We start from the raw sequence: 27,019 nt of genomic DNA, 5'->3' as shown, positions 1-27,019 counted from the left end.
TGAATTCCAGCCTGGAATTTTTTTTAAAAGTCCAGTTCCCCTTAAAAAAAAAAAAAAATTGTTGAATTCCAGCCTGGAATTTTTTTTAAAAGTCCAGTTCCCCTTAAAAGAGTACATAAAATAAATAAAATACAGCCAAGCAAATCAAAACCTTGATTTTTCCATCAACAAAATAAGGATATTATTACCATTTTTGTAAAAACTCTTCTCTAAAAGACCAATCATTTAATGAGATAGAGAAGGTACTTAATACAAAACTGTAAGTTCCCCACCCTAATCCCCTTCTTACCCTAGACTATGTTCAAATCGATTGTGTGAAGCTCCTGGAAAAACATAGTAAGCGCCTCCCAACTGTTTAATATATCGAAGCCGCTGAAATTGAGGTGTGTCGATGATTTGAATAAGGAGAGGGTGAAATTCAATATGTCCATGGATAGGATCATTAATAACCTAGAAAATTAGATTTAAACTAATATAAGTAACAATTCATAACTCTATCTAAAATTTTTATGTAGCCATGCCTATCTATAGTGCAAAGTCAAAGCCATTTAATTGATCTCAAGACTAATAAATACTAAAGGAAATGACAAGGTATTAATAACATTATCTTATTTAGATATCACTACCAGACAGATCAAGTATATTAGATCTGGGTGTATTTTACTTCTTCTAATGAATCCCAAAAACAGAAATATAAGGATTTCAATAATTTTATTATATATTATTTAACTAGCCTTTAATAAGTTAATCTTGTATTCAAGTTAAACATACTAATTTAACACATTCATTCAGATCACATAAGCCATATTACTATTGGCATTGTGTCTACATCTTTTTCTGAATGTATCTACTGTATTTTTCGGACCATAAGACGCACCGGACCATAAGACGCACCAGTTTTTAGAGAAGGGAAATGAAGAAAAAAAGATTCTGAAACAAATAGTGTCCTAAAATATTTTATGTGCATTAAAACCCAACATCACAGTCATAAACACATATAATCAACCCTGTTAAGTAAACAGCAGCATTTAGAACCATTTTAGAGCCGGGCAAGCACACAGAGACCACACAGAGCCGGGCAAGTAAAAAAACTTTTTTTTTAAAGTATATGTGTAGGCTATATTTGGACCATAAGACGCAGGGACTTTTCCCCCCCACTTCTGGGGGGAAAAAAGTGCGTCTTATGGTCCGAAAAATACGGTATATAGTACCTATCACTAAAATCCTAAGTAAGAAAATAGGTAAGAAATCATAGGCAGGAACATATAATTATATAATACTTATAATGTCACTCGGAAATATATATACTTAGTAAAGATAAATTCACAATTACTCATTACTCTTAATAGCTTTAAATATGGGTGAAGATTTAATGTCCCTCTATGTTTCTTTAAAAATACATCTTTCGTTGAAACTGGTTTGGCTCAGTGGATAGAGCCTTAGCCTGCAGACTGAAAGGTTTGATTTCAGTCAAGGGCATGTACCTTGGTTGTGGGCACATTCCCAGTGGGAGGTGTGCAGGAGGCAGCTGATGGATGTTTCTCTCTCATCAATGTTTCTAATTCTCTATCCCTCTCTCTTCCGCTCTGTAAAAAAAATCAATAAAATATATTTTTAAAAAATAATATCTTTCTTAACGATTTATAACTGACTTTTAAAGAGAAAGCTACAGAATAAAAAAAAAAAAAGGAGCCTGATAAATTTTTAAACTGCTTCAAATTGAAGTTCCTTAAAAATATATGAAATTTTGGAAGGTGAAAACCCTTATCTGTCTTGTTTACTGCCATGTTCTCAGAACCCATCAAACTGTGTGTCTGGTAAATAGGTTTTTACCAACTACAGTTGAAGTACTATTGCCTGGTAATATACGTTAACACGCTTTTCAATTAAAGGGTACCATGTCCATACACAGAAATATGTACAACATGAATTATAGAAGCTCAATGCTGTAAAGAATCTTAAAGCGGACATCTGTCTGCTCCAACATTTAAACATGTTGCAATGAGTTTTAAAATAGCTCAATTCACACTGGGTACCAAAAGCCTGAGTCAAGTAATGCCTAGAATTTACAACTTTGTTAAACAATATGTATGTACATTAATAAAAATTTGATTTATGGTTGGTATTTAATGAGTATGAATTTTTTCATCCTGCTCCATAAAACCGCTATATAATGTAAAGGCTAGCAATTTTAGGCACCTCTAATAATACATCAAGAAGGATGTCAAAAGATCTCGGCGGAGAAGGATCTATAAATGTCATAACTCAACCCTGTAAATATCCTGCAGAAAAGAACAAGTTCCATAATCTTTAAATACATGAAAATCACAAAGCAGGTAATCAAATAACATCATTTCAATAAAAATTATTTCCTTATAACGTTGATAAGAAAGAAAGAAGAAAAAAAAGATTCCTGGCCAGGGCCACTGTCTGTGTAGATTTGTACAGTCTCCCCACATCTGCTTGGGTTTTCTCCAGGTGTTCCGGTTTCCTTTCACACCTCAAAAGTGTGTACATGAAGTGCACTGGCATGTCTACATGTCTGAGTGAGTGTGGATGTGCATGTGGGAGCACCCGGTGATGGAAGGGCATACTGTCTAGGGTTGGTTCTGACCTTTCATCCTAAGCTGCCAGGATAGAGTCCAGCCACTTGCAATCCTGAACTGGAATAAACATATTGGAAAATCATTCTCTTAACTTGTTCTTATTAATTGTTCTTAAATGTATGTATAGGTCACATTAATTTCAATGTTTAATGTTACAAGTATTTGGGATCACTATTTAGTTTTTAGTGAAACTGGTTTCATTATATGTCATTTTGCTCAAAGTTGTCATTTCAAAAAAAGTATTCACCACATTAAATGAGGATTTATTGTACCAGTCTATTTCTTCCCCTTTACACGAGATCAATGAAACCATCACAAGCAAATAAGAACCTATGTATTGTTAAAAATTATCAAAGAAGGCCGAAACTGGTTTGGCTCAGTGGAAGGAGAGTCGGCCTGTGGACTGAAAAGTCCCAGGTTCGATTTTGGTCAAGGGCATGTACCTTGGTTGCGGGCACATCCCCAGTAGGGAGTGTGCAGGAGGCAGCTGATTGATGATTCTCTCTCATTGATGTTTCTAACCCTTTCCCTCTCTCTTCCTCTCTGTAAAAAAATCAATAAAATATATTTAAAAAATAATAATAATTTTGCAGCAAGTCGGGCAAAATGTTAATATTTAACAGATTGGGCAGTGATCTATTTATGCTTCTCTGTGTGCTTAAAATATTTTAATTTTTCTTTGATGTAAATATTCTGTACTTAAATTAGAAAATGCAGAAAGCTTAAAAAAGTCAAGTCCATTATTCACAATCCTATTACTGAGAACCAGATTTCCTTCTATTCTCACTTTATATTAAAAAAAACATAATAAGCTTAGATTCTTCTTACCTTCATTAGATCACCATGAGTTTGACTTAGTCGGATAGCATTAAGCAGCTTCTTTCTCTCTGACAGAGACCTAAAATTTTAACAGGATAAGCAAATTTATCATGGTTTGCTTAATAATAATGGTTATGAAGTAAGATTAAAAGGAATGAGGGGGGGAAAAAAAAAAGGAATGAGAGCCTGGCCAGCATTGCACAGAGGTTGAGCATTAACCTTAGAACCAGGCAGTCACAGTTTAATTCCCAATCAAGGCACATGCCCTGGTTGCAAGCTTGATCCCCAGTAGGGGCATGCAAGTGGCAGCCAGTCAACGATTCTCTCTTATGGTTGATGTTTTTGTTTTTTTTCTCTCTGAAGTCAATAAAAATATATTTTAAAAAAACCATCACAGAGACAGGGATAGTCATGCCTGTCATAAATTGCTAACAGCCTTCGCGTGAGCATATTGTAGAATCCAGGTGTCCTGAGTCCTGCCTGGGCCTAGGGCAGCTTCAACACCAGACCTGGCTGACAAGTTCCATATTGGGACCAACAAAAGCATCGCCTGTACATCCGCAGCCCTCTCCCAGATTTCTTTGTTCTGTTTTCCCTCTCCAACCTGATAAAAAACCCTGCCTCCACTGAGATGTTGAGATGGCTTTGGAACGAGAATACCCCATTTTCTCAAGTGGCCGGAACATTGAAAACCTCTTACCTTCACACCAGTACCTATCTCACAGGTTTGGGTTTAGTTGTGACAGGCAACCAAACCTGGGTTCGGTTTAATTCATACTTACTAACTGGTCCAGACATATTAGCACAGCTGACTATTGGCAGGCAAGGGGTTCACCTTTCCTGATCTACTAGCTAATTAGATTGGGGAAAAAAATGAATCTTTTGTTAAAAGCCCTACATAGACTTGGAGTCAGAAGCACTACAATTGGCCTCTATATTGTACCCTGAGACTTAAAGTGTTAATCATCAAAGCACCATACCTTGTGTTTTACTAGTTCTCCATCCTCCTCATCAGTTTTTTGACTCTTGTATGTGCCCTGACCAGGAATGAACCCACAACCTTGGCATATGGGGATGACACTCTAACCAACTGAGCTACCAGGTCAGGGCCTCAACTGAGGTTTTTATTTTTATTTTTGAAAAATATATTTTTAGCCGAAACCAGTTTGGCTCAGCGGTGAAACGTCGGTCTGCGGACTGAAAGGTTCCAGGTTTTTATATATATATATTTCAGAGTAAAAGTGAGAGGGAGAGAGAGTAGAAATATCAGTGATGAGAGAGAATATTGATCAGTTGCCTCCTGCATGCCCTCCACTGGGGATCGAGCCCATAACCTGGGTGTGTGCCCTTGACCGGATTAGAACCTGGGACCCTTTAGTCTGCAGGCCTATGCTTTATCCATTGAGCCAAACCAGCTAGGACTCAACTGAAGTCTTCTAAGTAGACTCATATTAATCTACACTTAGAACCTCCAGCCATACATAAGGATATATATATATTATATATATGTCATTTATTAAGGGCTTATCATGTGCTAATAATTTGACATACATTGTTTTATTATTATTATCCATTTCACAGGTGCAGAACCTGAAGGTTAAATAACTTGTCCCAAATTAGTTAACTAAATAGTGCCAAATTTCTTTGTATTCTAAATCTAATAACAGATATATTCCAGTCTTAAGATAACTTTAAAAGTTCTAGAAATATGATAAAGATAGGATTCTAGACTTGATTTTTCTTGTCAACATTTTTGCCCCTATCATTTCTTAACTATATTCTAGTGTGTATATTCAATTATCCTGAAATTGAGAGTAAAAATTTTGATACTATCAACTTCATGAAGGCTCATCAGCAAAATTTTAAAAAATAGGAATAATTAATAATATTAAACAGAATTTACACAGCAAATACAAACAAAAACAACTGTATTTTTGTTTAAAACGGTGAAGTGTTTTAAAACACTTCTTAGATTTCCCCTAGCTGGTTTAGCTCAGTGGATAGAGCATCAGCCTGTAGACTAAAGGGTCCCAGGTTTGATTCCAGTCAAGGGCATATGCCTGAGTCGCCTCAATCCCCAACGGGGGGCATGCAGGAGGCAGCCGATCAATAATTCTATCTCGCCCTAGCTAATTTGGCTCAATGGATAGAGCGTGGGCCTGCAGGTTCAAGGGTCCCGGGTTCGATTCCAGTCCGGGGCATAGGCCTGGGTTGCGGGCTCGATCCCCAGTAGGGGGCATATAGGAGGCACCCTATCAATGATTCTCTCTCATCATTGGTGTTTCTATCTCTTCTTTTATTTTTATTTTTTCTTTCTTTCTTTTAAAATATATTTTATTGATTTTTTACAGAGAGGAAGGGAGAGGAGGGACAGAGTATTAGAAACATTGATGAGAGAGAAACATCGATCAGCTGCCTCCTGCACACCCCCTACTGGGGATGTGCCCGCAACCAAGGTACATGCCCTTAACCGGAATCGTACCTGGGATCCTTCAGTCCACAGGCCAACGCTCTATCCACTGAGTCAAACCGGTTATAGCTCTATCTCTTTCTTTCTTTCTCTCCCCTCTCCTTTCCTCTCTGAAATCAATAAAAATATATTTTTGAAAAATAGAAAATAAAACACTTCCAAGATTTAAAATGTGAACAGTTAATATTAGCAATCTTGGGCTTTGTCCCTCACAGTTGAATAAAAAGGCCACAAGAACCCAGCTGACATGACTCAGTGGTTGAGCGTTTTCCTATGAACAAGGAGGTCATGGTTGGATTCCCAGTCAGGGTGTGTGCTGGGGTTGTGGGCTTGATCCCCTGGAGTGGCTGCTGATCAATGGTAGCAGGAGGCTGGTGATCAATGATTTTCTCTCATCATTGGTGTTTCTATCTCTCTCTCCCTTTCTCTTTGAAATCAATAAAAAATATATTTAAAAATAAATAAAGGTAGCAAGCACAGTTGGCTACAATGTGGATTTTTTCATTCTTACCTTATTCCAAGATTATCAAGATGAGATTCATCAAGATTAGACAGTAATGAACCTGTGATTTTCTTTTCTATAGAGGAAAAGGTAAAAAAGAGATTAATGATTTCAGTATTTACAACATATGATTTTCAATTTCTTTCCATTTGGACCCACCAGAATTTACTCAGATCAACATTTACTGAGTGCACCCACTATAGGCAATGGACTGTAGCACTTTTTTATTTGCCACTGAGAAGGTCTTACTTTTAATTAGAAAACTATATCAAGACGCCTTTATGATAAATCAGGTAAAATTTTTAAAATTACTTGAGTAAGTTATTTGCAAGGAAGTCCAGCTGCAAAACTGGCAGTTTCCTCTTAAAGCAGTTATGATTTGGGATGGGGATAGGGAAATCCTATGGTTCTTAGAATAGTCAGGTCAAAACCATAGCCTGAGGGGTAGCAAAATGTTGGTTTAGTTCTAAAACCTTCAAGTAAAGCACACTCTACTCTGTTTTGAAAGACTTACATACATGGTTTATTTTTCTTCCTCTTTCTATATAATTAATTCTAGTCCTTTCTGATGTCAGAATCTAGAACTCTGGACTATTTATTTTCTAACAAACAAAAATGTTTCTAAAGGTAATGGGGAAATGGAGGTGGCTGGAAAATACTTTTTATAAAAATGTCTATTTGGGCCGGGGTCGCTGTGCGGATCCGGGACGGAGGCTGGTGCGGAGGCGGCGCTTGGGAGACGAAGGCCGAGGGAGAGAATCGCAGCACCAACTTGCTGGCTGCAGAGACTGCAAGTCTGGAAGAGCAGCCGCAAGGAGGGGGAGAGGTGATGCTGATGGCGGACAAAGTCCTCTGATGGGAAAGAGCTTGGTTTCCTCCTGCCATCATAGGTTTGGTTTCCCTGGTGTTTCTGAATATCTGTTATCTAGATCCATCTGTTCTATCCTGTTTTGTTATGTTTCTGTGCTTGGCTGACTACCTCGTTCCTATCCTGGCACCTAGAATTTTTGGCTCCAATAAATAGACCACTGAGCAGCAGCAAAGATTCCATGAAATTTGCAGCAATCTAGTAAAAACTCGTTCGCAGAACTGTGGGCTGGTGGAAACGCCTCTTCACACTGAAGGAGGAAAAGCCGAAAATGTACTTCATGACCGTGATCATATCTCTTGCTGTGCGGTTGCTTGGCTGGGCCAGCAGGTTCACAACCTTCTTCTCACCTACCTGATCGTGACTTTCTTTATTTCTTTTTTTTTTTTTAAATATATTTTATTGATTTTGTACAGAGAGGAAGGGAGAGAGAGATAGAGAGTTAGAAACATCGATGAGAGTCATCAATCAGCTGCCTCTTGCACACCCCCTACTGGGGATATGCCCGCAACCAGGCACATGCGCTTGACCGGAATTGAACCCGGGACCCTTCAGTCCCCAAGCCGACGCTCTATCCATTGAGCCAAAGCCGTCCCAGCTGATCGTGACTTTCTTACTATTGCTTCCTGGACTAAACCAACATGGAATCATTTCTAAGTACATTGGAATGGCCAAAAGGGAGATGAACAAGCTTCTTAAGCAAAAAGAAAAGAAAATGAGTAACACATCTTCTTTATTCAGTGTGGTTAATGGAGTATACATTGCGTGGGAACAGTTTCTATTGCCTGGATACAGAAGTGTTACAGAAGTAGCTCTTTGCTCTCATGCCTTTGCCCTTAGTTACTAGAAATTCAGACTTGCCACACAAGGTTTTGTACAGTGTCTTCATGTCAAGTGTATCTGGGTGCATTCGCAGCAGTTGGCCTTATATGGACAACTCATGAATACTTGTTTTGATTTTTCTCACGCAGGGTTAATTGATTTCTCACTTATAGGCAGCTTCCTTTCAAATAATAGAGCAATGAACTTCAATCGTTAGTACAGCTAACAAATGGCTCTGGATAATTGTTCGAGTTGATCTTTGCTTTAGCTGGGTCTGTGCCTATAGGAAACTGGTTGTACCATCTCCTTCCCAGTCTGCTTAAAAAAAATGTCCAGCTTCAAGAACATAGAGACCAAGTTTACCACTTCAATGAAGAGACCAATTCTGTTTCTATACCAGGGAGAAGCATCCTCATGAAATAAAGTGAAACTAATACATGCTCTAGTTTGTGTTGGTTTCTCCCTTGTGCAAAACTTAGCAACTGATCCTCTGAAATGGGGAACCTGACGGTTTAAGAGCTCTTGTCTTTAGTAGGTCCAAAAGGCTTTTCAATAGCAAACTTCCAAAAGCTTGAACTTGGGATTTTTAGCATACTTTTAGTTTCAGATTGTCAGCTGTCTAAAACTAAAGTACATAAGAGATGAAGACTCATGCCTATGACTTTTACTCTTAAGACCAGCTAATAAAGGACAAAAGTCTTCTTTCTGTGTTTCATCAAGAGTCAATAGAAATTTTGACTAATTTTCTCCCACTCATTTTTCAATTCTCATTTTATTGAGAATTGGCAGCTTGGTCTCCGTAGATTTGGTCTAGAAGGTGCCACTCTATTGGCATCTGACTTTTTTTTCCTAGATATTTCTCAAAAAATTATAAGGGCTGTTGGTGAGAGCAAACTTGTGTAGATGATATATGTCCTTAGGTCTATAACAATGTTCTAACTCTTGGAAAGCGTTTTAGAATTATTTTCCCTCTCAGTAGCTAGATGTTTAAAGCGGTTGAAATCTGTGGAATGAACCTTTTAAGGGCCGAAAATGTGACATACTTGGAAACAATTCTTTAACTCTGATTAACTAGCTGTAATATAGTTCTGTGAATTTATTGCACTGATGCTGTAAAATCTGGATCTTGTGGTATATCTGTCTCTAAATAAGTGTTGTTTTCTCCCCTTCAATATTGTCAACAGTGGCATATGTTTGAGTTTTTTGTTTCAGATGAAAACTACAAGCTACCTTAATTTACATGTGTTTCCTCATTGTAAATAAGCCTGTCCTCTTACCTGGATTGTTTTGTGTGTATACATGTTCTACCAACTACTTGTGATTTTAATTCTGTATTACTTCTTCTACTTGATTTTGTGAAAATGGGAAAAATAAAAGCTGGTATCCCTTAAAAAATAAATAAATAGAATAAAAATAAATAAAAATAAATATGTCTATTTTTCACAGTCACGTAAAAAAAAAAAAAAAAGAAAATGTGTGCAGTCAACATGGTTCAATGGTTAATCATTGACCTACTATGAACCAGGTCATGGTTCAATTCCCATTCAGGGCATATGCCCAGGTTGGAAGCTTGATCCCCAGCAGGGGCGTGCAGGAGGCAGCCTATCAATGATTCTCTTTCGTCATTGATCTCTCTCTCTCTCTCTCTCTCTCTCTCTCTCTCTCTCTCTCTCTCTCTCTCTTTCTCTCTCCCTGCCTCTCTGAAATCAATAAATATGCATATTTTTAAAAATTAGGCAGGCGGGGACATGGGCTTTGGAGAGTGCGCAGTGGGCGTGGCGGCAGCGACCCCTCGGCCTCTCTCGGGAGGGGGCGACGCCGAGATGGGGGCAGCGGCGACGGAAGCCGATCGATCGATTGATCGACTCTCTCTTTGTGGGCAACCTGGAAACTAAAGTGACCGAGGAGCTCCTTTTCGAGCTTTTCCACCAGGCTGGGCCAGTAATAAAAGTGAAAATTCCAAAAGACAAGGATGGTAAACCAAAGCAGTTTGCATTTGTGAATTTCAAACATGAAGTATCTGTTCCTTATGCAATGAATCTACTTAATGGAATAAAACTTTTTGGAAGGCCCATCAAAATTCAGTTTAGATCAGGAAGTAGCCATGCCTCACAGGATGTTAGTTTGTCATATTCCCAGCATCATGTTGGAAACCCAAGCCCTACCTCCACATCTCCTAACAGACATGAAAGGACTATGGATAACATTACTCCATCACAACAGATAATTCAGAGATCTTTCTCTTCTCCAGAAAATTTTCAGAAACAAGCAGTGATGAACAACGTTTTGAGACAGATGCCAAATGGCGGGAAATTTGGTTCTCCGCATTTTGATCAGTCAGGATTTCCCCCATCAGTTCAGTCACATAATCATAGTTATAACCAGTCTTCAAGCTCCCAGTGGCGTCAAGATACACCAGCATCACTGAGTAAAACCAGGCAGAGTTCTCATCCCTACCTAGTAGACAGACACCATAGTCGTGAACAGCATTACAGAGGACACAGAGACGGTTACTTCTATGAAGACAGGAATCGCGATGGCTGGAGCCATGACCACGATAACAGAAGAGACAGCAGTAAAGCTGGAAAGTGGCATTAATCTCAAAACTAACAAGTGTCCAAAGGACATTGCTTTTATAGGGTCATCCTAGGCCCTTTGGACTAAGTTGGTTTGGAATGTTTTGTTAAAACTGTACAAAGCAGTTTTATAAGTTGCCACGTTTCTTGATAAATTTTTTAAAACATTGCTATAGTCTGACACAGAAATGAGAAGACTTATGATTACAGTTTTTATTGATAACCTTTCACCTCAGGGCTTCATGAAGAGGAAAGGGTTTTATGCAAAAGAAAGTTCCACAATTCCTAATTGTTTTAGAAATTGAGGAAAGCACATGTTGTATGTATTGGTTGTATCATAAAGCAAATATTTTAATGATCTATTACCTATTGTATTGCAAGAACCTGCTTATTAGTGAATCACATTTTGGGTATATGGTAGAAAACATTCAAGTTGGTAGTCTAAAATATGGTAGTATTTTGTTAACAAATGAGAAAATGTAATTTCAATGATTTGTTTTTCTAACATTTGAGAAAGATTATTGGTAAAGTTTGTGAATCATCATATCGGTTAACTTCATGGAGAATGTAAGTGTAAGTTCTGTGACATACGATTTGAGTTTTCCCTAATTGGATATCAAGTGTAAATCTACTCTTCCTATTTCATTCTAAAATATTAGAATTTTCTCATTAAATCATGTTTGACTAAATAACTGAAGTCACTCAGAAAGTTAAATATCTCTAAATGTATTTTTCTAAATTAAAAATTCAGTATTAGTGTAAATTCTCCTTTTCAGGAAGAACAAAAATGCACATGCAGAGTCAGATAAAAGGATTTACTGAAAGTATGCTTGTTTGGGAAAAGGTTCATAAAGCCTTTAAGTGCTGCCTCTATTACTCAAACTTTAAAAATTTACAACTTTTTAAAGTGCCCAGGGTATGTGTGCAAGGACACATTTTATTATATGGATTGTACATGTTGTCTTTTAAGTTTGAACATTTGAAAGAGTTAAGTCTTACACATTCTGATTTTTAAAATTTTAAATCCTGTTAAAAGTTTTATGTATCAAGATGTTTACCTTTAATTGTAGAACTTGTTTATACAAATTCACTCCTTGCTATATTTGGATCCTTTTTAATAACTAGCAATTTTGTACTGTTACTTTTTAATATATTAAAAAGGTAAAAAAAATAGCCGAAACCGGTTTGGCTCAATGGATAGAGCGTCGGCTTGGGGACTAAAGGGTCCCGGGTTCGATTCCGGTCAAGGGCATGTACCTTGGTTGCAGGCATATCCCCAGTAGGGGGTGTGCAAGAGGCAGCTGATCGATGACTCTCTCTCATTGATGTTTCTAACTCTCTATCTCTCTCCCTTCCTCTCTGTACAAAATCAATAAAATATATTTAAAAAACAAACAAACAAACAAACAAACAAAAAACTCTAAAAAAAAAAAGAAAAGAAAAGGTAAAAAAAATTTAAATTAAAATTAAAATTAAAAAAATTAGGCAATCTAAGAAATCCAAACAATACAAAAATATAAACTATAAAATATCAAAACTTATTTCCATTATCCCAATAACCACTGAAAATTTGGATATCATTCAAGACATTTTGGATATCATTCAAGACATTTATCTATGTAATTATATAATTTTACACAAATAAAGTTACATTGTTTATAATCTACTTTCCCCATTCAACTGACAATTTCATTAATATTGGATTACTAATTTCTTCTATTATCAATCTTTTAAAATGTTTTTATTACTTTTAGAGAGAGAGAAAGGTAGAGGGAGAGGAACGTCTATAAGAGAGAATCATTGATCAACTGGTTTGTTTGTTCCTTTACTGTTGGGGGGAATACAATGGTTTTTGAAGAGAACACTTGTTAAGGTACAGTTGGCATGAATTCTGGAATCTAAAGACCTCTTTAAAAGCAAGCTCTGCCTTTTTCTAGCTGTGTAATCTGTGGAAAGCTAGTTAACATATTTGGACTTCAAATCACCTTTAAAAAATTATATATTTTAGCCTCTGAATTTCAGGGTTCCTGTGAGACTGTATTTCATCATAAGAAAAAGGACCCAGCACCTTGCTTAGTTTTTCATACAAAAACAAATCTGGACTGAGAAGGACTGCTGCACTAGGGAGAACATTCCAATCTCAAAAGTAAATAATCAGCTCAAAATCAAACAGAAGCCCTGGCCGGTTTGGCTTAGTGGATAGTGCCCGCCTACGGACTAAAGGGTCAGGGTTTCAAAGGTACATGCCCAGGTTGTGGGGTCAACCCCAGTAGGAGGTGTGCAGGTAGCAGCCAATCAATGTTTCTCTCTCATCATTGATGTTTCTATCTCTCTCTGTCTCCCTTCCTCTCTAAAATCAATAAAAATACATTTAAAAAAAATCAAACAAAAAATGGTGTTGTTGTTGTTTTATTAATAGACTAAGGGAAGAGCAAGTGGAGATAAGCAGAATCTTTGAAGGGTATAGGACCCCAGTGGGGTCTGATAGGGCAGTGTCCCCAGGAAAAAGCTGACCAGGGGGCATTATTTCACTTTTTTAGTGTTTGCTCAGTTTTGGAGGCAAGCAAGAGTTCAGGGGCCTGAAGGAGAGAGAAGTCTGACTCAAGTTTGGTCAAGACAAAGCAGACAGTAAGAAATGAGCAACAGCAGCCGGCACCGGTTTGGCTCAGTGGATAGAGCGTTGGCCTGCGGACTGAAAGGTCCCGGGTTCGATTCCAGTCAAGGGCATGTACCTTGGTTGCGGGCACATCCCCAGTGGGGGGTGTGCAAGAGGCAGCTGGTCGATGACTCTCTCTCATCGATGTTTCTAACTCTGACCCTCTCTCTTTCTCTCTGAAAAATCAATAAAATATATTAAAAAAAAAAAAAAAAAGCCGAAACTGGTGCGGCTCAGTGGACAGAGCGTCGGCCTGCGGACTGAAGGGTCCCGGGTTCGATTCCCGTCAAGGGCATGTACGTTGGTTGCGGGCACATCCCCAGTAGGGGGTGTGCAGGAGGCAGCTGATCGATGATTCTCTCTCATCAATGTCTCTAACTCTCTATCCCTCTCTCTTTCTCTCTGTAAACAAATCAATAAAATATATTAAAAAAAAAAAAAAGAAATGAGCAACAGCAAACATTTGATCTGTTTTTACCAATTAAAAGCATGCAATGTCTCTTATTGGCATTAGACTGTGGACTCAAGAGAACAAGTCATTTTGAAAGTTGATGAATTATTCTACAGAACACTACTGAAACAGCAACATAGCCAATCACATTTTGGAGACAGAAAAAACTACTTCATCCCCACTTGTTACTACTCAAAGAAAAATTCCAATCCCCGTGGTGGAGGAAATTAAAAAGGGAACAGGGGGAAAGAGAAGTACAATTCCTATACCCATCAAGTTATCTTTAAGTTGGACTACTGAACTTCCTTGTACCCAAGTCCCCCAGCCTAGGCAAACAGGGCTGCATCCAGCATTTGCAAAAGTTCACAGACTATGCAAATCACACCACCTCTCTCCTGAGGACAAAGCCAGATAAAGGAAGCTTCACACACGCATTAGGGGAAGTTGAGTAGATGTCAAGTGGATGGATGCTTGAACTTGAGCCAGTAAAGTTGCTTAAAACTCACAACTGGCACACCTCCCCCTGTGTTATGGCCAAGTGGTGGGCTGCTGGGAGTCCAGGGATCAACTTGAACAACCCCAGTGTCCAGATTCAACAAGAGAAACTGGTTTTGGAGAAGAAAACATGATCATCACCAAGTTCTGCAAATAGTCAAAAAACCCACATATACTGATCCCTAATTGGAATGCTATTTCCAAGAATTCAGAGATTAACACAACAAGTTCCCTCCCTTTTGGGAAATCCTCAAATTTGGGGAAATGGGTGTGTGTAAAGGAAACAGAAACTAAGCAGCATCAAAATAAACTCCAATGGGAAAAGTGGTGGCAAGCAGGGATCAACTTGAACAACCCCAGTGTCCAGATTTAGCAAGAGAAACTGGTTTTGGAGAAGAAAACAGGATCATCACCAAGCTCTGCAAATAGTCAACCCACATATATTGACCCCTAATTGGAATGCTATTTCCAAGAATTCACAGATTAACTCAACAAATTCCCTCCCTTTGGGGAAATCCCCAAGTTTGGGGAAATGGGTGTGTGTAAAGGAAACAGAAACTAAGCAGCATCAAAATAAACTCCAAAGGTGGCAAGCAGCTGCGGTGGCAGCGGGATCTGCAAGCCTGGTGGGCCTGAGTGACAGCAATCCTCGGAACAAGGTCTGGGGGAAAGATTCCAACTAAAAAAAGGGACCCGACTCCGGTCAGGGCTCACGCAGGGTTGCGAGCTCAAAGCCCGGTGGGGGCGTGCAGGAGGCAGCCAATCAATGATCCTTTCTCACCATTGGTGTTTCTATCGCTCCCTCTCCCTTCCTCTCTGAAATAAATTATATGTATGCATATCTATATATCTAGATAGACAGATGATAGATAGACAGACAGACAGACAGACAGACAGACAGACTACGGACAGACAGAAGTAATCTCCGGAGTCTCACCTGTACGGCGCCGGGGTGGCAAGTCCCTGAAGAAACCCAACAGACTTACCCCCGATGGTCCCACCCAGGTTCATAACCCCCAAAGTTAGCTTCCATCCTACGGGACCCCCATTTCTGACGCCCCACTTCTCCCTCCACCCTCTCAGGGTATCCCCAACTCAGGCGCCCCCCCGCCCCAGGTCCGCCCCGGTCCGTCCCCTCCGGGACGCCTCTCCCGCCGGGTCCCCCCGCCCCGGGCCCCCTCCGCAGAGGGCTCCCCGCCTCGGATCACCCTTCCCGGGCGCCCCCGCCGCGGCTCCGTCCCCTCTGCCGCCTCCCGCATCGCGTCCCCCTTCTCCGCTCCGGGTCCGCTTTGCGGGCCCCCCGCTCGCTGCCGAGGGCGCCCTCCCCGCGGCCTGCGGCCCCCGCCCCGGGTCGCCGCCCCGCAGCCCCGCAGCCCCTCAGCCTCGCTACCTCGGAAGCGGTCCAGCACTGCGGGGTCCTTGAAGCCACTGCGCTCCAGGAAGAGGCACACCTGCTCCGGGTCCCAGCTCCTGCGGTCGGCGGGCAGTTTGGGGTCCGGGGACCTCTCCGCCGCAAGGGAATAGGCGTTCGGCGGCGTACACGGGCTGCTATCGCACCGGGGCCGCTTGGGGGTCCGCCCCGAGTCGGCCGGCTGCATGGCTCCGCTCAGCGTCCGGCGCGGCTCACTCAAGCACCGCGGCGCCCGGCTCCCGCGCAGGCGCACTGACAGCCCGGCCCTGGCAGCGGGTCCTTTTAGCGCTGCCAGCTACTGGCCTTCTGCGCAGGCGCCGCGGCAGCTCAGACCCGGGGGCCACACCGCCCGGCCACTTCGGCCGCCGGTCCTTCGCGCACGCGCAATGACCGGCCAGCGGTCCTCTGCGGAGCCCCGGGCGTTGACGGGGAGACTGAGCGCGCGGCGAGAAGCAAAAAGCTAAGGGTGTGAACCTAAACTGTGCACCTATGAATGAGGACGATGGGGGGTGGAAAGGGCAGAGGGTGGGGTGGGAACCTGGTGGAGGGGAGCAATGGAGGGGGAAAAAAATGAGGAACATTTGTAATAATATGAACAATAAAGATTTATTAAAAAAAACAAAACAACAACAACAAAAAACACCTAAGGGTGGTGCTAATAAAGGCAGGAGAGAGGAGAGATTGTGCCCGCTACCCTTGTACGTTGGGCCACCGTCTGTAGTGGGAGCAATAGAGGTGAGTTGAGGGTACCTTCCTCCAAATGAGTATCCCAGACTTAACGGTGTTTCAGATGCACCTGTCTGAAAAGAAGCCTAAAAGGCCATCAAGACTTCCAGCATCTTTCCAGTTAAGAGGGGGGGGGGAAAAAGGGCAAGAAGTTGACCTGAAAGGCCCTGGAATGCTTTCAAATTTGATGTGCAAATGTCTTCTTGCATTTCACAAGTTCTACAGTATTGCTGGCCCGGCGAGAGGGCCCTACCCATGGACAGGGGCTGCCTCCCCATGAACTCTTAGCCTACCTTCAGATTTCCCCATGAAAGCTGACTTCAAGCTTCTCTCAAAGAGAATCCTCACCCCCTCTCTCCGTCCTGACCCCCTGCCAGAAGAAAGGAAGGGGACAATCTGATTACTTAAAATTATCCTCAAGTACTTTTACCATCTGGTGGTAAACAGCTGGAGGAAAATGGCAGGCGTCTCCCCCTCACTTTAGCCACTCTTGGACAGGACCCAAAGTTCCTTATAAATCCTGGCCCATGTGATTAACTGTTAAAAGGACAACTACTACCACTACTAAAGCCAGTACAACTTTATATCAACCCGGCCATAGACCCAGCTAGGGAATAAAGGATGAATGAGGCAAGTAATCAAACAGTATGAAATAGCAGCCTACAGGTAAACAAAATACGCTTAGCAAACAGAACTTGAATGTGTGCCAGGCATTGTTCTAAGGGCTTTACAAGTATTTATTCATTTAAATAGCACGATGACCTTAGGATATAAGGTAAAGAGGAAAAAGTAAGTAATTTGCCAAAGATCACACAGCTAAAAAATGACGAAAAATGGAAGATTCAAACCCAGGCAATCTAGCCTGGTTCCACAATCTTTGCTCTTACTCACTTGCCAACAATTGTTTGTTAATGAGAGTTTTGATATAAGCTTATTTTACAATAATTAAATCAAAATTTTGAGTGGCTTCCTTGTCCTATAGACCTGTGGGAAAATATAGAGAGATTTACTGTCCTCAATCTAAACAGAAGGGCCACACCCTTAAGCCCTAGAATAATATGAAACAATATCAGACAGTTGTCAAGACTTGTAAAACCAAAACAAGAGCGTAAAATAACAGATAACATACATCTGAAAGACTTACATTTGCACTTGGAAACGGCTGGTTTGAAAACTTACAAGATTTGTGAGGAAATCTGCCCTGACAGCAAGATTTCCTAGGCAGAAGGTGATATAAGCAGGTGATATAAACATTTAATCCCTGGGTTTGGTCTAAACCAATTGCTTTTTAGAACTTTAATTTTCCATTTGTTTTTGTTTGTTAAAGAGTGTAATTTAATGTCATATTTATTATTTCCCTTTCTAATCCCCTACTTTCTAGGGACCCATGGGTACTTGCTCAAGGCCCCATGGACAAGTGACAGAACTGAATTTTAAAGCTGACTCCAAAACTTGAGAACTTTCTAGATTGCCAATTTATTTAACTCAATTTACAGTCCTGATGTTTTTATTTCATCCATTCTCCACAATCTGGGAACAAATACTAAAAACAGTCTCTGTGCTTGGGTCATATTGAGAAAAATAAGTGCTTAAGCTCTCCTCTGATCTCACTATGTTAAGATTAGAAAAGACTATAAATTCAATTAATTTAAGCTCCATTGCTTGATGACCTTGACTACTCCAAGCAGTTCTTCCTTACCCTTCCCCAGCTACTTTCCACCTACTCAGATGAGCTAAGCAATTTTGTTTCTGGCAGCATTAACCTGTGGTTTTACATCTCTCCCCAACTCGATCCTAAATCAGTGCTGCTTGTTCTCAATGCCACTCCTGGTCCCTTATCACTTCCTCTTCAACTTTTACTAAACCTAACTTCCTCAAGACATTCTTTTTTACCCATCTGCCCAAATCCCAAAGCCAAGCCAAAATTCATTTTAAAGAAAGGTGTTTGCATGCCTTATAGACTCGTGAGCATAGACCCATGAACCAGGAAGTCATGATTCTAATCTCTGTCAGGGCCCATGCCTGCGTTGTGGGCTCAATCCCCAGGGGGCATGCAGGAGGCAGCTGATCTATGATTCTCTCTCATAATTGATAGTTCTATCCCTCTCTTCTGCTCCCTTCCTCACTCTGAAATCAATAAAAAACATATATTAAAACAAAAGAAAGCCCAGCTAGTGTGGCTCAGTGGTTGAGCATTGACCTATGAGTCAGGACATCATGGTTCAACCCCTGATCAGGGCCCATACTGGGGTTGCAGGCTGGATACCCAACTGGGACTTGCAGAGGCAGCTTATCTAGATTCTCTCTTATCATTGATGTTTCTGTCTCTCTCTCCCTCTCCTTTCCTTTCTGAAATCAATAAAATATTATATGTTTTAAAAGTAGCTGAGGCTGGTTTGGCTCAGTGGATAGAGCGTCGGCCTGCGGACTAAAAGGTCCCGATTTCGATTCTGGTCAAGGGCATGTACCTTGGTTGCGGGCACATCCCCAGTAGGGGTGGTGCAAGAGGCAGCTGATCGATGACTCTCTCTCATCGATGTTTCTAACTCTCTATCCCTCTCTCTTCCTCTCTGTAAAAAAATCAATAAAATATATATTTTTTAAAAGTAATTATTTTCTTATCTGATAAAAATAATGCTCAAGTCCCTGGTTGAGTAGCTCAGTTGGTTAAAACATCATCCTGATATGGTCAGGGTATATGCAAGAATCAGCAATGAAAAGTGGAGGAACAGGAATGGGACTCTCCTAGGGAATGACAGATAGGAATGTAAAGCTTTGTCTGCACCTAATCCAAAAAGGTGAGAGTGCCTGCAACCAATTGTGGAGGATTCAACAAAGCTTGTCTGTGCCACCCCGAAACTCGCCCCATTCAGGCGGAATACAGAAACCCACCTAGCTGAGACACTTCTGATCCTCATAGCCAATTGGCTTAGAGATCAGCGCTTCCCAGTGATACCAACAACAAGCAAGGCTTAACAACAAGACTGCACACACAGCCCACAAAGGGCTACACCAAGACTGTCCACCTCAGGTAACTGGGAGGCTGACTAACTGAACCACATAGGACATCTTAGCACACAAAGCCACCCTACCAACTCAGGGAAGCTGTGAAAATGCTGAGACAAGGAAACAGATCACAAACAAAAGAAATGGAGGAAAAGAAGAGACTGGATATAGAGTTCAAAACCACACTTATAAGGTTTTTCAAGAAATTCCTAGAAAAGGCCAATAAAATAAACAAGACCTATGAGGATATGAAAAGGGATCAACTAGAAATAATAAGGGATCAACAAGAAATAAAGAATTCATTGTCTGAAATAAAAAATATTATACAGAGTCCTAAAAACAAAATGGAAGATCGCAAGAATCAAGTCAAAGACTTGGAACATAAAGAGCCAGAGGACACTCCTCCGCAGAAGCAAGAAGATAAGAGAATCCAGAAAGTTGAAGATAGTGTAAGAAACCTCTGGGACAATTTCAAACGAACCAACATCAGAATTATGGGGGTCCCAGAAGAGAGAGAGCAAGATACCGAAAGAATACTGGAAGAAATAGTGACAGAAAACTTCCCCCACCTGGGGAAAGAAATAGACTTACAAGTACAGGAAGCGCACAGAACCCCAAACAAAAGGAATCCAAAGAGAACCACACCAAGACACATCATAATTAAAATTCCAAGAGCAAAAGACAAAGAGAGAATATTAAAAGCAGCAAGAGAAAAGCAGGTAGTTACCTATAAAGGAGCACCCATACGATTTTCAGCTGATTTCTTAACAGAAACCATGCAGGCCAGATGGAAATGGCAAGAAATATTCAAGGTGATGAATAGCAAGAACCTACAGCCAAAAATACTCTACCCAGCAAAGCTATCACTCAGAATCAAAGGCCAGATAAAGAGCTTCACTAATAAAAAAAGCTAAAGGAGTTCATCACCGCCAAACCAGAATTATATGAATTGCTGAAAGGGGTTCTTTAGGAAGAGGAAGAAGATATAGATAAATATTATGATCAACAAATACGTAACTATCAACAAGTGAAACTAAAAGCCAAGGAAATTAAAAAACCTGATGAACAATATTAACTGGTGAATATAATAGAATCAGAGGTATGGAAGGGGAGTGGACTGACTATTCTTGGGGAAAAGGGGAGTGGGGGGGGGTGCAGGAAGAGCCTGAACAAAAACTGTGCACCTATGGATGAGGACAATGGGGGGTGGGGAAAGGGCAGAGGGTGGGGTGGGAACCTGGTGGAGGGGGGCAATGGAGGGGAAAAAAAATGAGGAACATTTGTAATAATATGAACAATAAAGATTTATTTAAAAATAAAAGTGGAGCAACAAATCTCTCTCTCCCTCCCTCTCTCTCTCTCTCTCTCTCTCTCTCTCTCTCTTAAATAAATAAATAAATAAATAAATAAATAAATAAATAAATATAAATAGCCGAAACCAGTTTGGCTCAGTGGATAGAGCATCAGCCTGCGGACTGAAGGTCCCAGATTCCAGTCAAGGACATGTACCTTGGGTGGGGGAAAACATCCCCTGTAGTGGGTGTGTAGGAGGCAGCTGATTGATGTTTCCCTCTCATCAATGTTTTTAACTCTCTATCCCTCTCCCTTCCTCTCTGTAAAAAAATCAATAAAACATATATATATAGGGCCCTAACTGGCATGGCTCAGTGGTTAAAGCGTAGGCATGGGAAATGGAGGGTCTCAGGTTCAATTTCAGGTCGAAGTCACCTATCTGAGTTTCAGGTTTCATCTTCAGCCCCAGTCAGGGTACATGCAGGAAGCAACCAATCGATGAGTCTCTCTCACATCGATGTTTCTCTCTCTATCTCTCTCCCTCTCTCCCTTCCACTCTCTCTAAAAATCAGTGGAAAAATATCCTCACTCTTTGGGTGAGGATTAAAAAAGTAATCATTAATAAATCTCAAGAAAAAAAACTTGGAAAACAAAATGTTTTCCAAATATCACTTCCTGGCACCTGCATCATAAATATTTTTCTATTCATAGATATAGAAAGTGATCTTCAGGTCTTGGAATACTTTAAGAAAAGGAGACCTTGCAAAAATAACAATAGCTACCATATTTGAGTACCTACTAAAGGTCAGACATTCTGCTTCAGCTTTACTTTATATCTTAATTTCTTTTCTAATCCTCATTACAACCTCATTAGATAGGTATTACACTAGTTGGGCTTATTTGGTTGTTAATATATTTATTCATTCAACAAATAGTAATATTACCAGGTGCTTACTAATTTGCCTGACACCTGAGACACATTAATGAACAGAAGAAACAAAAATCTGTGCCCTAGTAAAACAATATTCTAGTGGGGTGAGTCTGGCAGTGAATCCTATATAATAAAGTGTTAATGTGCTTATTAGACTGGATGATGGAATGAACTTCCAGAAAGACCTTCTAAAAAGACCTTCCAGAATGATCAGTGGGCGGGGCCAGGGCCACGGGGCCTTGAGGCAGCCAGGGCCATGAGAGTCAAGGCAGCCAGGGCTATGAAGGCCTACTCTTGCATGAATTTCATGCATCAGGCCTCTAGTAATAATATAATGAGCAATTATAAATTTATATGTTAGAAGTTGTTGTTCTGGGAAAAATATTTTTTTAAAGGAAGAGGAGAAGACCTGACTGAATATAGAGAGTGCCTGGGAAGGCACATGGGCATTCATTAATTATTGTCAGCTGAACCCAGTGGCGTTGGCAAAGCCATGCCCTGGGAACATGATTTGCCAAAAAGGCAAGGATGTTGTCAGCTTGACCTTTATTTCAGCCCAGGTATCAGGAAGTTTTGATACCTAAATCCAGCTTAGCACCAGGAACTCTCAGGGCCTACTCAAGAATACAAATAATCTCCTTTGTCTTAACCTTTTGGTGAAACTTCCTGGTATGTGGGGTATAAAATAAGCACGCTAAATTGGCTCTGAGTCACTGTCTCTCCATCAGGAGAGGGCAGCGGTCCACCCGGTCCCAGCTTTTTTCTTGTGTCACTGTGTCTGTCTCTTTCTTTTATTTCTTAATCTCAGCTCCCCTACTCAGGAACTGGGCCTGCTCTCTTCTGGACTCGGAAAAAAAGAGAAATATTTACAGCTAGGTAGTTCAGGTGGTTGGAGCATTGTCCTGTATCCTGAAAGATCCTGGGTTTGATTCCTAGTCAAGGCATATACCTAGGTTGTGTGTTCCATCTTTGGTCAGAGCGTGTATGGAAGACAACTGATCAATGTTTCTCTCCCTTCCTCTCCCTAAAATCATTAAACATGTCCTTGGGTGAGGATTGAATAAAATAATAAAGAAAGAGGAGCAGAGAATAGGATCACAGTTTTGGATTCACTTGTCATATAGTCCTTTTGAAAAAGTGACATTTAAGGAGAGACTTGGAGATGAAGGAGTCAGCTATGTGGTTACCTGGAATAAAGGCATTCCAGACAAAAAGAACAGCAAATACTTTGAAAGTGTAAAAGTGCAAAGACATTGAAGCAGGTGTATGCCCAGAGTTGAGAAACAGTAAGTGATGATGGACAAAGTGAGTAAGGGGAAGTGCTAAGAAATGAGGTCAAGCCCTGACTGATTTGGCTCAGTGATAGAGCATTGGCCTACAAACTGAAGGGTCCCAGGTTTTGTTTTGTTTTTGGTTTTTTTAAAATATATTTTATTGATTTTGTACAGAGAGGAAGGGAGAGAGATAGAAAGTTAGAAACATCGATGAGAAAGAGTCATCGATCAGTTGCCTCTTGCACACCCCCTACTGGGGATATGCCCTCAACCAAGGTACATGCCTTTGACCGGAATCGAACCCGGGAACTTTCAGTCCACAAGCCGACGCTCTATCCATTGAGCCAAACCGGTTTCGACCCAGGTTTGATTCCAGTCAAGGGCATGTACCTTGGTTGCAGGCACATCCCCAGTAGGGGGTGTGTAGAAAGCAGCTGATCGATGTTTCTCTCTCATCAATGTTTCTAACTCTCTATCCCTCTCCCTTCTTCTCTGTAAAAAAATCCATAAAATATATATTTTTTAAAAAGAAAAGAATTGAGGTCAAGTTGAATACAAACCACGTAGGAATAAGGAGACTTACAAGCTACAAGTAGCTTTAGGTCCCATCTTTATGAATCCACATCTATAGATAAAAGAAAGCATCTGTTCCTCCAGTTACAACAGAAAATAATAAAGAGATGACTTCAATAAGCTTGGATTGTATTAATTCCTGGGCCAATTGCTGTGTTATAAAATGATGACCTAATCATGTCACATCATACCCTTTGGGTAAGAGGACCAAGTCTTTTATTAGGAAAAAGGAAATTAGTTCTGGTCAAAGATCCCAGGATTACATCCTTTCAACAGATAAGGAAAGGAAGCTCAGAGAGGTCTAGTGACTTGCCCAGAGATACATACATGTATTAAAGTTTGGGGGACTTGATGCTAGATCTCCCTTGAAAACCACAGGTTTTCAAGGGAGATCTAGCATCAAGTCCCCCAAACTTTAATACATGTATGTGTCTCTGTCCCCAAAACTTTAATACATGTATGTGTCTCTGGGAAAGTCACTGTTTTTTTCTTCAACTTGAACGGGGTACAAATTCAATTGTTATTGGTCCAAAGTCCATGTGCCCAAAGCTTTGAAAGGCCAGAATTCAAAATGTCAGAGTTTGCTCTAGCTGGGTTTGCTCAGTGGGTAGAGTGTCTACCTGTGGACCTAGGGTCCCAGGTTCAATTCTGACCAAGGGCACATACCTTGGTTGCATACTCCTCCCTGGTCTGGGCTCTGGTCAAGGCTCCTGCAGGAGCCATATGCAGCTCTTTGGCCCCTTGAGTTTTTAGCAAAGGCCAGCTTAGGAGTACCCTAATTAAGTTAATAACAATGTATCTACCTATATAGTTTAAGTTAAAAAAATTTGGCTCTCAAAAGAAACTTCACTCGTTGTACTGTTGATATTTGGTTCTGTTAACTAATGAGCTTGCCCACCACTGCCCTAGCTGGTTTGGTCAGCGAATAGAGTGTCACCCTGTGAACTGAAGGGTCCAGGTTTGATTCCAGTCAAGGGCACATGCCAGGACTGCAGGCTCGATCCCTAGTGGGGGGCATGCATAAGGCAGCTTATCAATGATTCTCTCTCACTATCAATGTTTCTGTCTCTTTCTCCCTCTCTCTTCCTCTCTGAAATCAATAAAAATGTATATTTTTTAAAAACTTATAAAAATGTATATTTTTATTAATTTCAGAGAAGAAGAGAAAGGGAGAGAAGGAGATAGAAACATCAATGATGAGAGAAAATCATTCATCAGCTGCCACTTGCACACCCCACAATGGGGACTGAGTTTACAATCTGGGCATGTGCTCCAACCAGGAATCAAATTGTGACTTCCTGGTTCATAAGTTAACGACACTCAACCACTGAACCACATCGGCTGGGCCCTCCATATATTTTTAAAAAAAAATATTTTTTATTTATTGATTTTTCAGAGGAAGAGAAGAAGAGAGAGAGAAATATTGATTACTTTACTTATTTATGCATTCATTAGTTGATTCTTTTTAAAAAATATATATTTTATTGATTTGTACAGAGAGGAAGGGAGAGAGATAGAGAGTTAGAAACATCGATGAGAGAGAGTTCCCATCAGCTGCCTCCTGCACACCCCGCACTGGGGACGTGCCCACAACCAAGGCACATGCCCCCAACCAGAATCGAACCCAGGACCCTTCAGTCCCCAAGCTGACACTCTATCCACTGAGCCAAACTGGTCTCGGCTCATTAATTGATTCTTAAACATAAGATGGGAAACCATAAACATCCTAGAGGAATCCACAAGTAGAGAAATCTCAGACATATGCTGAAGCAGTTTCTTCACTGATACCACTCCTAGGGCAATGGAAGTTAAAGAGAAAACAAACAAATGGGACTACATCAAAATAAAAAGTTTTTGCACAGCAAAAGAAAGCATCAACAAAACAAGAAGAAAGCCCACTGTATGGGAGAACATATTTGTAAATGTTATCACTGATAAAGATTTAATCTCCAACATTTACAGGGAACTTATACAACTTAATAAATGGAAGATAAATGATCAAATAAAAAATTGGCAATGGACTTAAATAGATAACATTTTGAAAGAAGACAGAAGGAAGGACAAGGGGCATATGAAAACATGCTCAAAGTCACTAATTACCTGAGAGATGCAAATCAAAATGACAATGTGGTACCATCTCACACCTGTCAGAATGGCAATCATCAACAAATCAACAAATGACAAGTGTTGGAGAGGATGCAGAGAAAAAGGAACCTTCGTGCATTTGCTGGTGGGAATGCAGACTGGTGTAGCCACTGTGGATAACAGTATGGAGTTTCCTCAAAAAACTGAAAATGGAACTCCCATTTGACCCAGTAATCCCACTCCTAGGAATATATTCCAAGAAACTAAGAACACCAATTGGAAAGGATATATACAACCCTATGTTCATAGCAGCAAAATTCACCATAGCTAAGATTTGGAAACAGCTTAAATGCCCATCAGCAGATGAGTGGATTAGAAAACGATGGGACATCTACACAATGGAATATTACACTGCTGTAAAAAAGAAAGAATTCTTACCATTTGCAGCAGCATGAATGGACCTGGAGAGCATTATGTTAAGTGAAATAAGCCAGGCAATGAAAGAAAAATACCACATGATCTCACTCATTTATGGAAAATAAAGAACATTATAACCTAATGAACAAAAAGATAGATACAGAGGCAATAAAGCACTGAACAGACTGTCAAATTACAGGGGGAATGTTGAAGAGTGTTGGGGAAGCGGGGAAAAGGATCAACCAAAAGACTTGTATGCATGCATTCTAAGCACAACCAATGGACACAAGACACTGGGAGGGTAGGTTGAGGGCATGTAAGAGGGGGTAGGTCAATGGGGAAAAAAGGAGATATGTGTACTACTATATGCAATATTTTAAACAATAAAATAAAATAAATAATTAAAAAAATAAAGAGAGAAGGGGGGTGGAGAGAGAGAGAGAGATAGGGGAGAGAGAGAGAGAGAGAGAGAGAGAGAGAGAGAGAGAGGAGAGAGAGAGGAGAGAGAGAGAGAGAGAGGTTGCTTTCTATATATGCCCTGGCAAGGGATCAAACCCACAATCTGGGTATGTGCCCTGATGAGAAATTGAATCTATTTCCTCTCTTTCTTAAATCAATAAATTAAAATATATATTAAAAATAAGCCTTAGTAGTGATAGTAGTGACACCCTTTCTTTGATGTCCACACAAGCCAGAAACCTCTCTTTAATTTTACCCACAAATGGGGCAGTGTTTTAATTTATGTCATACAAAAGGGAAGCTGGTTGGAGACCGCTGTGTAACTACACTTTCTTGCCCTTCCCATGGTCCTCCTGGATGACCAAGGTGTTTGGTATTCTGATTCATATGCCTTTCACCATAACAATTATTATTTGTCTCATTTTTTATTCTTATAAGTATATTTCCAGTAGGACATGATCTCACTCATCTGGGGGAAATGGTGAACAACATAGACTGATGAACAAGAACAGACACAGAGATAAGGAGCCATGGGTCAGGAAGGGTGGGGATAAAAGGGAGAGATCAACCAAAGGACTT

General features: G+C 40.5%; 2 protein-coding genes and 1 pseudogene across 6 annotated transcripts in view; 2 read left to right on the top strand and 1 right to left on the bottom strand.

The window, feature by feature from the left end:
- Positions 1-15,944, bottom strand: part of SAMHD1 (SAM and HD domain containing deoxynucleoside triphosphate triphosphohydrolase 1) — a 55,862-nt gene extending 39,918 nt beyond the window's left edge. For 2 of the 4 annotated variants that reach the window (XM_045574917.1, XM_036419207.2), the window contains exons 1-4: positions 15,656-15,944; positions 6,407-6,473; positions 3,435-3,504; positions 290-450 (exon numbers count right to left, since the gene is read on the bottom strand). In XM_045574917.1, coding sequence (XP_045430873.1) covers positions 290-450; positions 3,435-3,504; positions 6,407-6,473; positions 15,656-15,863 — 506 coding nt within the window. In that variant the 5' untranslated portion in view covers positions 15,864-15,944. The remainder of the gene's footprint in view (positions 1-289; positions 451-3,434; positions 3,505-6,406; positions 6,474-15,655) is intronic. The other 2 variants (XM_036419206.2, XM_036419208.2) reach the window with 1 other exon arrangement.
- LOC118708144 lies at positions 7,212-8,135 on the top strand (annotated as a pseudogene).
- LOC118708145 (RNA-binding protein 7-like) lies at positions 9,885-11,025 on the top strand. Of its 2 annotated transcripts, XM_036419214.1 has the most exons (2): positions 9,948-10,019; positions 10,271-11,025. In XM_036419214.1, exon 2 carries the CDS (start codon positions 10,284-10,286, stop codon positions 10,683-10,685), a length of 402 nt encoding a protein of 133 aa, XP_036275107.1. In that variant the 5' UTR covers positions 9,948-10,019; positions 10,271-10,283; the 3' UTR covers positions 10,686-11,025. The 2 variants fall into 2 exon arrangements, with proteins under 2 accessions (XP_045430874.1, XP_036275107.1); XM_045574918.1 differs by having other exon boundaries at positions 9,885-11,025.
- Positions 15,945-27,019: the final 11,075 nt, after the last annotated feature.

The sequence above is a fragment of the Pipistrellus kuhlii genome, unplaced genomic scaffold (assembly GCF_014108245.1).
Source record: "Pipistrellus kuhlii isolate mPipKuh1 unplaced genomic scaffold, mPipKuh1.p scaffold_m20_p_6, whole genome shotgun sequence".
Classification (NCBI taxonomy): domain Eukaryota; kingdom Metazoa; phylum Chordata; class Mammalia; order Chiroptera; family Vespertilionidae; genus Pipistrellus; species Pipistrellus kuhlii.
Note: the sequence above shows the minus strand (reverse complement) of the source record. Positions and strands in the feature narration are given on the sequence as shown.

Coding starts and splice junctions, on each gene's coding strand:
- LOC118708145 (XM_045574918.1), top strand. CDS start 10,122: ATGAATCTACTTAATGGAATAAAACTTTTTGGAAGGCCCATCAAAATT.